This window comes from Chaetodon trifascialis, chromosome 12 (assembly GCF_039877785.1).
Source record: "Chaetodon trifascialis isolate fChaTrf1 chromosome 12, fChaTrf1.hap1, whole genome shotgun sequence".
NCBI lineage: Eukaryota > Metazoa > Chordata > Actinopteri > Chaetodontiformes > Chaetodontidae > Chaetodon > Chaetodon trifascialis.
Window position 1 is genome coordinate 15,156,900 of NC_092067.1, and position 12,071 is coordinate 15,168,970.

At 43.5% G+C, this 12,071-nt stretch overlaps 2 protein-coding genes across 4 annotated transcripts in view; one reads left to right on the forward strand and one right to left on the reverse strand.

Annotated features, from left to right (window-relative positions):
- Window positions 1-5,170, forward strand: part of csrnp3 (cysteine-serine-rich nuclear protein 3) — a 24,795-nt gene extending 19,625 nt beyond the window's left edge. For both annotated transcript variants that reach the window (XM_070975975.1, XM_070975976.1), the window contains one exon: window positions 136-5,170. In XM_070975975.1, the coding sequence (XP_070832076.1) occupies window positions 136-1,287 (1,152 nt within the window). In that variant the 3' untranslated portion in view covers window positions 1,288-5,170. The remainder of the gene's footprint in view (window positions 1-135) is intronic.
- galnt3 (UDP-N-acetyl-alpha-D-galactosamine:polypeptide N-acetylgalactosaminyltransferase 3 (GalNAc-T3)) lies at window positions 4,868-11,985 on the reverse strand. 2 transcript variants are annotated; one of them, XM_070975973.1, is made up of 12 exons: window positions 11,694-11,985; window positions 10,923-11,193; window positions 10,099-10,625; window positions 9,151-9,323; window positions 8,445-8,594; window positions 8,011-8,245; window positions 7,815-7,932; window positions 7,461-7,661; window positions 6,063-6,194; window positions 5,733-5,834; window positions 5,478-5,630; window positions 4,868-5,377 (listed from the first exon to the last, which is right to left on the reverse strand). In XM_070975973.1, the coding sequence occupies exons 3-12, from the start codon at window positions 10,593-10,595 to the stop codon at window positions 5,264-5,266; spliced, it is 1,875 nt and encodes a 624-aa protein (XP_070832074.1). In that variant the 5' UTR covers window positions 10,596-10,625; window positions 10,923-11,193; window positions 11,694-11,985; the 3' UTR covers window positions 4,868-5,263. The 2 variants fall into 2 exon arrangements, with proteins under 2 accessions (XP_070832074.1, XP_070832075.1); XM_070975974.1 differs by lacking the exon at window positions 11,694-11,985 and adding an exon at window positions 11,345-11,560.
- Between the last annotated feature and the right edge of the window lie 86 nt (window positions 11,986-12,071).

Here is a 12,071-nt window from a genome sequence, read left to right on the forward strand (position 1 = left end):
ACAGTTAAAGGGAAGGTAGAGGGATCAGTGACTGAGACTGTGTATTAAAGACAGCACTTCATGTCCTGATCACATCACACAGGTCATCTGCTTGAAATCACATGAATGGCTCAGTAAATGCTATGTCTTCCTCAGGTGGACCGTATGTCATTTCCATGTGGCTGCACTAAAGAGGGCTGCAGCAATTCAACTGGGAGAGTGGAGTTTAATCCCATCCGTGTTCGGACCCATTTCTTGCACACCATAATGAAGCTGGAGCTGGAGAAGAGTCGCGAGCAGCAGCAGGCGTCCCCGACCAACGGCTACCATAGCGAAACCAACGACCTGGCAAGCGGAAACCCTCTCGTTCAGTCCCAGCACCGGTTGGAGTACTCTCTGTCTGACGCCGTTCCACAGACGCCCAGCATGCACCTGCAGGCTGCAGACGAGATGGAGGAGCCGCTGGACGATGATGACGAGGAAGAAGACGAAGAAGATGAGGAGGAGGAAGAGGAGGAGGAGGAGAATGAAGATGATGAGGAGGATGAGGAGGATAGTAGCAGCGTTTGCAGCGGGCTGTCTGACTCCAGCACCCAGAGTTTAGCTAACAGCGACTCTGAGGATGAGGAGGAGGACGATGAGGATGAGGAGAAGTCTGAGAACTTTCAGGACGACATGACAACCCCAGCAGTGTCTCATACTGAAGTGGTCCCCTTGTCCTCTGTGCTGTGCTACAGCGATGGCTCTGTGGCGCATGATAACCACATGAACGGAAACACTTACTTAATGAACTCTTCTTCAGCTGAGTACTATCAGCTGGGGAGCTCCAGTGCCGTCTCAAACGGCCAATCAAGCCAACCCAGTAAACCCTACGGGGAAGCCTTAGCATTCCAAGATCCAGTCAGCACGAGCAACGGCAGCGTGGCCGAAGGACCGTTCAACATGTCTGCTGAGCAGTACACAGACTACTCGAATCAGGCTGAGGAACAGTACACAGCGAGTCACCATTTCGCTCTGACTAACGGTGCTCCCGCCGCCCCCCTGACCTGCTACACACCCGATCAGGAGAAGAAGGCGCTGCCCAAAGCGGCATTTGCGGAGCAGCCTGACAACCAGAACCAGGCGCAGTTTCAAAACTACCTGAACAATAACACCCAGGGTCCCTTCAGCAGCCACAGCACGTGTATGACAGCCGAGCAGCCCCAGCAAGAGTCCAGCGTCAACGGACATTCTGAGCTGACCTTACTAGCAAACAATACGAAGACCCTCCCTTTACCAGACCATTGCCCCGAGGTCACAGCCATTTAGTGGGCCTCACCTTTCAAGTGTTCTTTCATTATTATGTCTTAATTTGAGCCTGACCAAGTGGCATTTTAAGGGAACATAATGATGGCCTTTTTGCATTATCTGACCTTAAATTTCAAAGCAATTTACAGCACCGTAGTACATTTTCATCTGTAATCATAAAGCCATACGTTCATGACGGAAATGTTTTCCAGGAATGATTCACTCCCGGGGGTTTCCTGAAGGTTTACAGCGTGTGCTTCACCGCACGACAGAACACATCCAAAACACTTCAAACATCAGTTATGTCATGCTGTGCAATGTATCTTGTAATTTCAGATGTAAAGTTCTAGTTTTAAGCAGATATTGTACTGTAGATGGAACTTTTCTATGTCCACTGTATGTGTCAAATGTGCAAAAAAAGGTTTATTGTATTTATTGTTTCTGAATTACGTGTATACGTATATATTGTAAATGTTTTGATAACAATACGCATGCTGTTTTTGGGAATCTCAGTAACATTTAGAGAAAAAAACGCCATTGTTTTATAAAAAAGATGTGTTGTATACATAATGTACATTTCTCTTCTTTTTGTCACTATTATATGTTTTTTCTATGGTTTTGAAAAGCATGAAAAAGCCTGAATTCTTATTTGTATGTTTGGAATACAATATCAATAGCATAGAAATCAGCCTTTTGCACTTATGTGTGGGGGTCCAGTGGCATGCAGTTGGTTTTAACTCATAAACACTTGAAAGATTTTTTTTTTTTTTCCTCACCATTAACTCTAAGAACAACATGATTTGCAGATACCACCAGAAATTTAGATGTATTCTTTGAAGCATTTCATTGATACAGGGATATTAATAAAGTAGCACTTTGTCATTTCTCCAAAAGGATGAGAGGATCAGATCACTATCTTTATCATTAAATCAGCGATCGTTTGAAAACCATCAGTAAGCAGTCTCCATCGAAGTCCTGGAGACAAAATATTGACCCAAACTAATGTGTCAGTATTTGAGGAATTAACTGGTTATAGGACTTCTGTTTTGAATGCTGTATGAGATACATTCCACTGTCCAATAACCTGAGATGATTATTTATGTGGATCCAAGAATGATGTCAATTTGTTCTATTGAAGTGTTTCGTGCAATAGTTTGAGGGTTTTTAATAACAGGCATTCCCTTTTAGAAAGAATCCTCACTAAAGTGGACTGAGATTACTTTTAATTGACTGACACGGTACTTAATATTGTAATTAAAGCACCATTAGTTTCATAAATAAGAATATGCCACAGTTTTAATCTCTGTATATGGAGGAAACAAATGTTCAAGGTTGACAATCAAAGCTTATTATCAAACTTGAGTCATATCAGTAATTAACAGCTGACTCCTGAGTCCCATGAGCCATTGAAAATGACTTACCAGGATGATTTTTTTAAAACCAAAAATCTGTAAATAACCTTTTAACACATATTTATAAAATCACTGGCAAAAAGGAAATTGGAGTGACCGCTAAACAACTGGGGGACTGCAATAATTTAGTGAGTAGTACTACTGTAACACGTTGCTGAAATTCTTTGCTCCTGCATGAGTACAGATATTTGTCCCTCTTCCAAGCTTGCAAACATCTGCCCGTATTTTCTAATCAGAAGGGTCAGTACTGGAGTCTTGGTGGTTCTGTGTGACTGTCGAGTAGCTGGGACCTCTCATGCCACCTCAGTGGTACAAAGGAAGTGTACAGACTGCTTTCAGGCAATCAGTGGCATCAACATGGCCTATAGTACATATTAATTGTGCCAAAGCATACAGTGAGAGAAGGCTAGATACAAGGACGCTGCATCCACTTAAGAAATCTTGTGTTTGATTTTTATTTTCCAGTATTTATTATGAATGATATATTGAAATGTGTATTTATTGTGGTTTACTAAAAGTCTGTATTGAGTAAATTGATTCACTATCTTAAAACTGACTTTTGTTTCATGCTGGTTGTGAGTTGTAAAGCTTCATGTGCCTGATTTATTCTATATTCTTTCTTATTCTGTGAAATGCATACGTTTTGCACAAAATGATTTTTTTTTTTTCAGTGTGTTTCATTTTCCAGCTGTAGATAGATCCAACTTCATTCTCAGTTGTTTCATTTTTAACATGGTTTTGAAATAAATTGAATTAAAATTGCTAAAAATGTTAGTCAACGTTGTACAGGTCAGTGATTTCTTGGTGCAAAGCGCCCTCTGCAGATCACAGGGAGAAATGAAATTGCTTCTCTGTTCTATCCAACTAAATTTATTGACCTAAAAATAAGACCTCTTAATACCAAAGCAGTCTGACAACAAAAGACAGTTTCCATTTTAGACAAACACACACATTCGATCTGTTCCTCAGCCTCTTACAATATTCCACATCCATCTAAACACTAGTGCCTGCACCAGAAATTCTTTAGTGGACTCCTGCTTAGATGTAGAAGGAGAGTTTTGGGCATTTGACCAACAAATAGAGTTCCTTCGGTGCACTGTTCTGTTTTGACAAACACCAAAGCATGACAGAAATAATACAGATAAACACTGCCCGAATTAAAAAAAAAAAAAAAAAGATTCATCTTAGAAAAAGTTTTGGCTGCATGTGTATTGTCAATAACACATTGACTGTAGCTCAGATTTACTGTAACAGATTTTAGACAATAATCCCAATTTCACTTTAGTCACAAGCCCTTGAAATGAACCTAGAGACCAAACAAACTCTCTGTAATTTAAAGGACAACTCACCAGCAAGTCCAAACTGGTTTTCAACTGGTTGTTCTTCATGTCTCTACACTCAGTTGCTAGTTTAGGCATAACTGATGCAATCTAATACAACAGTCCTGCAGTAAAACCTCCCGTCATGAGGGTTATAATGTTGTGAAGAGGTGTTGAGTGAGAGCGGTCTCTATTACTCTACCCACATTGATATTAATGCATTCAGCATTTACCAGTACCTCAAACTACAGCCTGCAAAATACCCATAAAGTAGGTAGGATTTGTTGCAGGGCTGCTGTATTAGAATGCATTACTCTTATCCAGGTGTACTGAATAAACTGAGCTGAGTGTATAGAAATTATAGAATATTTGTCCTTGCAAAAGTTTTCTGGTCTTTGAGCTTGAAGACTAAAAAAAAATAAATAAATAAAATAAAAGACAGACAAACAAACAACAACAAAAAAAAAACCCTGAATGAAATGATTGAATTTAAGTGCATCAGCTCCAGCCCTGATCTGATCTGATCTTTCTCTGGAAGCCATCACTCATGCATGGACAGAAAACTGCAACAACCCCATCACACCATCACCCAACCCTCCACCACTCCATCCACCCAGTAGAAAATTACATAAAGGCACTGGATGGTAGCAAACAAGAGGTTTTGCGTCATTAAAAAAAAATAAAAAATAAAAAATTAAAAATTAAAAAGGGGCCATGCACTTTATACTTGTGTGTTGTGTGTTTCCACTTTCACTCTCTTTGGTGTACAACATTTGGGGTTTATGTGTGTCCAACTGGAGCCCCTTGTATAGAACATACTTTATCTACTGGATTTTTTTTTTTGCATGATTTCTTTTTTTTTTTTTTTTTAGGTTTACATCTCACTGGAAAAATGTTCAGTGTTGGCTTTAAATACCTAATACTGCATGTGTTGGTTGTGAAGTCTTGGAGTAGTGAAAACATCTCAAACACAAAGGGGGCACCTGGCAACACAGTGCAACTCGTTGCAAGAAGCTCAGTTCACAGTCTGATTGGGAGCATTGTTTCAATGCTTCCTTCCAGCAGCGGCACACTGTGGTTTCTTCCAAAGTCCAAACTTCCCAGCAGCACCAGTTCAGTTCTTCTACATATAAAAATAAATTAAAACTCAATGTCCATCATCTAAATAAAAACTGCATGTTAACTGCATACAGTATAGTATACTCATGTCTTAGTATGCCTTTGCATACAGAGTGGCTATTTTTGTAAAGTGGTAGTTTGCACAACTCAGACAAAGAACCAGAGCTGGTATCTGTCCAAGGGGTTGCAGGGGCCCAGAGAAGGATGCTCATGACGGGCAGTCAGACACATGTTCCATCCTGGGATGTAGAGTAACTGGTTCTATATGAAGGCAAGACAAAACTATTACTTTCCTAAAAAGACAACCAGAGAATCTGAAATCACAAATCAGTGCACAGAAAATCCAAGAGACCAAACTCACATCCTTCAGTTCCCATTTTTGCTCGGCTCCTACAAATGTGTTCCTGCCTTTATACTGGCAGTCCTCCAGCTTCACAGCCCCCCCTGCCCCGTGCAAACATAGCTCCTTCTGAATGTTGTGTCTAATCTCGTGACGTGTGGAGTGCTCAAAATACTACAGCAAAGGAGACAGATTAAAAAAATGGCATCAACCACCCTGTTTAAAATGAATCTTATTTTTGGAAATCAGACATAGAATGCACATTTTCTAACTGACCTGGTTTCCTCCTAGTCCATGACATGGATACATGATCAGCTGTTTCCCACCCTCATTGTTCTCTCCAGCATCCAGACATGAGTCCTTGCCGACATTTTTCACCTACAGAGAAAGAGGAGGGAAGGGGAAAGCAGTGAAAGGAAACAAAATGAAAAACTAACATCCAGTGCAAGCTGTTCAAACAACTTAAGTCTCTGGAGTGCTTTCAGTGGTGTCAAATTGGAACTGCTCAGTACCCTCTGGAGATCCCAAGTGGAAACCCACAGTGGCTAGACAGAACTCGGAGGTTTGGAAAGAAGAGAGCGGGTGGTGGGGTGTGTGTGATCTTACTGAGCCAAACTTGAGTGGGCTGAGATCAGGCATGAAGACTTCTGGATAAACGTTCTTCAAATACCACGTGAAGCTTTTGCACTGCAGCCGTGCACGGAGGTCCACGCGTTTGGAGATATCTCCAAACGCCTTCTGTTAAAACAGGCAGGCAGAAGAGCAAAGCAGCTGCTTTAACATGGTTTGTCAACACACTGACGGCATGCTGGAAACCAACGGGGCTAATTTTGTGAGGGTGAACTTCAAAGCAATGATGCTATGTCCAATCTGACATGCAAGAATTAAGAAGAGCTCAAAGCGTGTAAGATATAAAATAACAAATAAAAAAACAAGACTTTCAGCACTAAATTACTGTTAGACCAAGGAGACTAAAAACCAAAAATGTCAACCCCATAGTGCCATTAGAGGAAAGAATGGGGATCTCCAAAATCATTTGAGTTCATCCTACCCCCTTGATCACCATGAACGTCTGCACTAAAAATCCAGCCAGTAGTAGTAATCAGTGGAGCGACTGACCGACCAACTCTGCCATCAACAGAACTCCACTCTAATCTGTCATCCAATTACAGGCGTCAAATATACGATTTCATTGCATAACCTCAAAGAAAATGAGAATATTCCACTTTCAATTGTACTTTGAACATCATCATCACTTTACTTTTCTGAAGTCAATGACTGCATTCCAGTGCCCTAATGACTCCTTTATTTAACCAATTAACTACAGACAAGTATTCGATCACTGTTCCTTTTCAACTGAAGCGTAATGGCACATTTAAAAGGCTCTGCAGGCACCTCATGCTCTTGAATAATGAGAGCACTTACTATAATGACGAGGATGCTGCTAACACTAGTGCACACTGATAGCTACTACAGTGGATTCCTTGAAGCTGTTGGCGATGGCGTGTCTGTTTGAAGCCAGCGGGAAAGGGCTGGCCCGCTCTGTGAGGTATAGCCCTGAGGGAACTGTTTATGGCACCTACGGGACCACATGTTGGGAAACGCTGAGAGCCTGTCATTTACCAGAGCTGACTTCCTTCAGGCCCCTTTTTCTTTGTCGGTTAACAGCTTTCAACCCCTGACAGCTAGTCTATTTCTCTCTATTTCAAAGGTTTCATTTTTACAGATTTTGTGCACCGAGAATTACAACAGTGAAATGCTACGGTTCTCCCAGCTTCCCCCTGCGGACTATGTTAAGTAAGTCATGATCAGACTTAATGCTGGTTGTATACGAGTTGGATTTGCACAAACCTGTCTTAAGGGTGGGGGATAATGAGTGGTCTTAAAAACCCCTTACATATGACCATGAGAAGTAGGAGTGAAAGCTGCAGAACAATTTGTTGCATTTGAAAGGATCACAGGACAGACACACAGGATTTCAGAAGAGTCAGAAGCAGCACATACATCTTTCGCCAACTGCGCAGCTTGCTGGTTACGACGGTAAAAGATCTCCTTGTAGTCGTCCATCCAGACCTCTGCCAGTCGTACCTGGTTACGAGCAATCACTTGCGTGCCCTTGGGAAAGGTGTGGGGGCTCTTGGTGCGGAAAACATGGCCAACAATGGAGCAGGGGATGATCTCCAGCTGTCCGCCGCACTGCCACACCTGCAGGTTAATGGGAGACAGCAGAAACAGATGCATAATGACATGCAGTTAGACGTGCCTCTGGATACTGGAATGATTCAACAGGTTAAAAGGATAACTGACATAACAACAAAACTGTTGCACAACCAAAAAGGCTGCGTGGTTACAGCTTACCCTGAATGACATTTCGATGTTCTCACCGCCCCAGATTTCCATTTCTTCGTCGTAGCTTCCAATATGGTAGAAATATTCTTTTGAGATGGAGAAAAGCCCACCAGCAAATGTGGGAGTCCTATGGAGAAACTTTGTTAATGATTTCCAACAAGACACAAGAGTTTATATGACAGTTAGATATCCCATAATCAATTACTTGATAGGATATGTTTCGTCCTTCCTCCTGTGTTTCTCATGATCTGGTAGACTCTCCCAGCCGAAGGCCAGGCTCCAGTCAAAGTTGCCCCGGTTGTGGTTCTGGCCATACGGCGACGGTTTCATGAACTCAAAAGTATTGAGATCAATAGTGGTTATATCAGGGCTCACCACTGCAGTGTAGTTCTCTGCTATCCTGGCCAGCAGCGGCTCCAGCCATCCATTAAAGCATTCACCTGTTAACACATGCAAGTCAGACATTGTTTCACAACATATTTCTTAACAAAAACCACCAGCTGTCTGATTTTGGAATGTAAAACCACGACGAGCAAGAAGAGCAAACACTGGATTGTTGTGTGATGGGTGTGCAAGCAAGGGTGTGTCAAGCATGCAACCGGTTTTGATGTGTGAGTAATGTCAGCGGTGGTGACTAACAGTGTGCGTCCAGAAAGGTGAGCGTGTCACCAGTGGCAACGGAGGCACCCAGCAGCCGAGCGGTGATAAGTCCTTTCCTTTTTCGCTGGCGGACGACGCGGACAATGCTCAGCTGCTTCAAATAGTCATCCAGCTCGTCCTTCAACACATCTGACAGGATCCATTAGACATAGGATAAAATTAGAGGTGGAGATGCACAAATCTGATGAAATAACATGAGTGACTCTACTACACAGTCTTTTACACAGTCTCTTGAAGAGCAAAAGTTATAAATAGATAATCACAGTCCTCATCCTGGAAGGTAATACTCAAACAGATGAACAAGAACAAAGCCGTCTTCCTTTCATCTTCAATGTGGACGGCTGTCAGGAGAGCTGTTGTACAGCAGGCCCAACAAATAAGAGTTTACACTGTCAGATGGACTGAAACCTCTCTCCTCTCCAGCATTTTGTTTCCCTCCTACATCAGAACTATTTACAAGAGCTAACGGATTCATTTCTAAGCACAACCACTGCTAATTCCTCCTCGGAAAGTATTCACTAGCAGCCTCGCTTCCTGTTGTAACCCACTTCACGGGCCACAGAAGACGCAGGAGCAGCTCCTCTCTGCACGTTCCGCAGCTCACCAAAGAGCTGCCCACCCAACATGCTGCATGAAATCGAGCCCAGAGGAGAGCAGGGCGGTCCTGAAGGGCCCTGAATTTTACCATCCATGCTGGCGTCGTCCACCAGGATGATCTCCTTAAGGAGAATGGCAGGGGAGGTGTGGAGGACACTGTAAACTGTCCTCAGCAGAGTGCTCCAAGCCTCATTGTGAAACACAATTATCACGCTGGTGGTCGGCAAGGGGGGGCATCGCTTGAAGGTTTGCTCAATACATCTGCAGCGAGAAGGAAAAGGAGCACAAAGATCTGACTGTCCGTTACAGTTCCTGAGTGGCACAATAGTCTAGTTATTACATCTGCAGACGCTCCCCTGTGGGGTGTCCAGTTCTGCTGTGACACCGCATGCGTGGCAGCCTTTGAAATACCTGCCATATCAGAGTGGGAGAGACTTTGCCATTCATCCCAATAAAGATAGCCAGTACACGGACGGGCTTTATGTCTGTGTCACGTACTCACTTTGTACTGACATGTACTTGGACTTACATATACTTGGATGTACTGCAATTAGCCAAACATAACTGTGCTTCTCTCTGAACTGGCCACAGTAACTGGGCAGACATGCTGAAACAAAGTCCCAGTCAGAACAATCATCTCTGTGGTTTCTGCCTGAGATCAGTTGCAAAAAGCAAATATGATGAATGTATATGGTTTAGAGAGTCAGTTTTGCTTCATCCCCATCTGTATTACAGCAATCTGTGTGGGTGTTTTTCAGTGTGTGACTTCAAGCTAGATTATGAGCCAGTACATCTGCCCAGAGTACTTCTTGTACAGCAACAAAGCTGCATGTACACCCACTAGGTGGTGCAATTACATGTTGTTTCTAATTCAAAGTCATTTGGAAAATGAATTAAACATTATTTGGGCTATTATGTCCACTAACAGCAAATTATTCTTGAGCTCTCTTGTACATTTTCAGTGAAAAATTAGGCAAACATGAGGGATTTTGCACAGTTTAAACATAAATCATGAAGATAGCACAAACTGGCATACTCTGGTGGTCTCGTGTCAGCGCCCAGGTCTCTGCTCAGGGAGATGCGATCGCTGGCGTACAGGTTAAAACAGTGTTTCTCTTCACCCCTCTCCTTCTCCTTCTGCTCTTCAGGGCTCAGGGAGTCCGTGTGGAAAGGTTTCCCAGCTGCTCCAGGAGCAAGCGGGTTCTGAGGTGGCCGCTCCAGAGCTGGCCTGAGCTCAGCAGCAGTGTAGTGTCCTGGCAGACAGGACACGCTCTCTGCACTGTCCTGCTGACGTACAGGGGCTTTGATCTGCATCTTTGGCATCGCATCCCTGAAGTTATTGACAGCTCCCATCACCATGCCCAGCATGGAGTCCCGTTTCACCACCATCTCCTTCAGCCACGGGTCCTCCTTTTGGCTTTGGCTCCCCACTTCCCATTGTATGAAGAACACAAATGTGACAAAGACAAGGGCCACTATCACCAGTTTAAGAGGGTGCATTCGCCTTCGGAGCACTCTGCGGAGAGATGTCATTCTTCAGGCTGCCTTTGCACTGGGATTCAGCTGCAACATAATATTCACATGTTTAATGATGGCTGACCAGCATTCATGTAATTAAATTTAAGAATGGTTTCAGCAAAAAAATACAGGCAACAGTGACAGATTTCATTCCATGTCATTACAGTCACATGTTTTGAAGCAATTGTTCTTTACTTTTCATCTTCCTGGTGAAGCTAAAAGCAGGCAAGTCTGCTGCTCTCTATAGCCACATATTCAAAAATCAGCTCATGAAATCAGCAAACAAACACTGATCTGGATTCCTTCAGAGAGAGAGAGAGAGAGAGAGAAAAGACCACGTACCATGAGTCGCTTAACTACAGGTTTAGATTAGAAAAGCCTTTCAAATTGTGCTGGTAAAATTCAACGGATGACATCCTGCGTTGACTGGAGATCCTCAATCTGTTCGCTTAAACTCCGAAGAAACTTTCCGAGGAGACAAAAAGATTTCCTCTGCCCTCTGCCTCGGCTCAACTTCCGTCTCGTTGGATCCAGGTGCGCTCCTCTCAGGTAGAGGGAGGGGACGTGCCGGCGCGCTTGCGCACAAAGGACTTCTGCGTGTCAAAATCCATACCTGGAATACATGATGAGAAATTAACTAGAGAAGATCCGGCAGGTAAAAAAAAGGTTTAAGGATGACACTGTTTGCTCATGTCCGGTCATACCCTTTCTTTAAACAGAATTTACCAAAATCACCGCTGAAGCAAACATCAATGGACACAAACCTCTCGATAAGTCCCCTAAACTGGCCTGCTGTAACCTTGTGTTCACGGATACTGCGGACTGTTCTCCCCGGAGTTCCTCAAATTCAATAATGGTGTCATTAATAGGATTTGTTCAACTGGTCATTCACTGGGACAGTTGCTGGGTTACAAATAACGGAGGAACGCGCTATACCGCACACACAGCCCACCGCATCCAATCAGCGTCTCTGGGAAAACACCGCAGAGCGTAAAACTTAGAGCTAAAAACGCACATGGTCCGGCATGCATTTGGAAAAGTTACGCGTCCTTTTTTGCGTGGGATCCCTTATTGATCACGTCTGAGCTTTCGTTGACAGAGGCTGACACTCACCAGCGGATTCTGTAGTTTTATTTAATGCTTCTTCCCCAGGTTTGTCCACGGCGGATGGTTTTCATAAAGAGCTGGAAGAAAGAGTAAAGACGCGGATTCCAGCCGCGGGGAGCCTGCTCTGCTGCCCAGTTTGAAGCCCCTCTGCCTTTGACTCGCACAGTGACTCCATCTGTAGTGACTGTGTTCCCCGGCACTTCCTATCCACGGCAGGCATCCAGTTTATTATGTCCATTAAAATGTTCAGAGTGTCCCGCAGTTTTTTTTTTCCAGTCACACTTGTAAATGTTGGTCTATGTGGCAACCGTCTGTGGGGACACTGATGGTGCAAACTGTCTGTTCAGAGCGTGTCTTAATCAGGAGGGTGCAATAACATCTTTA

Bases quoted from the DNA above. Each gene is read 5' to 3' on its own strand.
- galnt3 (XM_070975973.1), bottom strand. From the start codon at position 10,595: ATGACATCTCTCCGCAGAGTGCTCCGAAGGCGAATGCACCCTCTTAAA. The intron at 5,631-5,732 runs GTCAGTTAGAAA...CCTTTGCTGTAG, and splicing joins ATGGACTAGGAGGAAACCAG to TATTTTGAGCACTCCACACG. The intron at 5,378-5,477 runs GTGAGTTTGGTC...GCCTTCATATAG, and splicing joins AAAAATGGGAACTGAAGGAT to AACCAGTTACTCTACATCCC.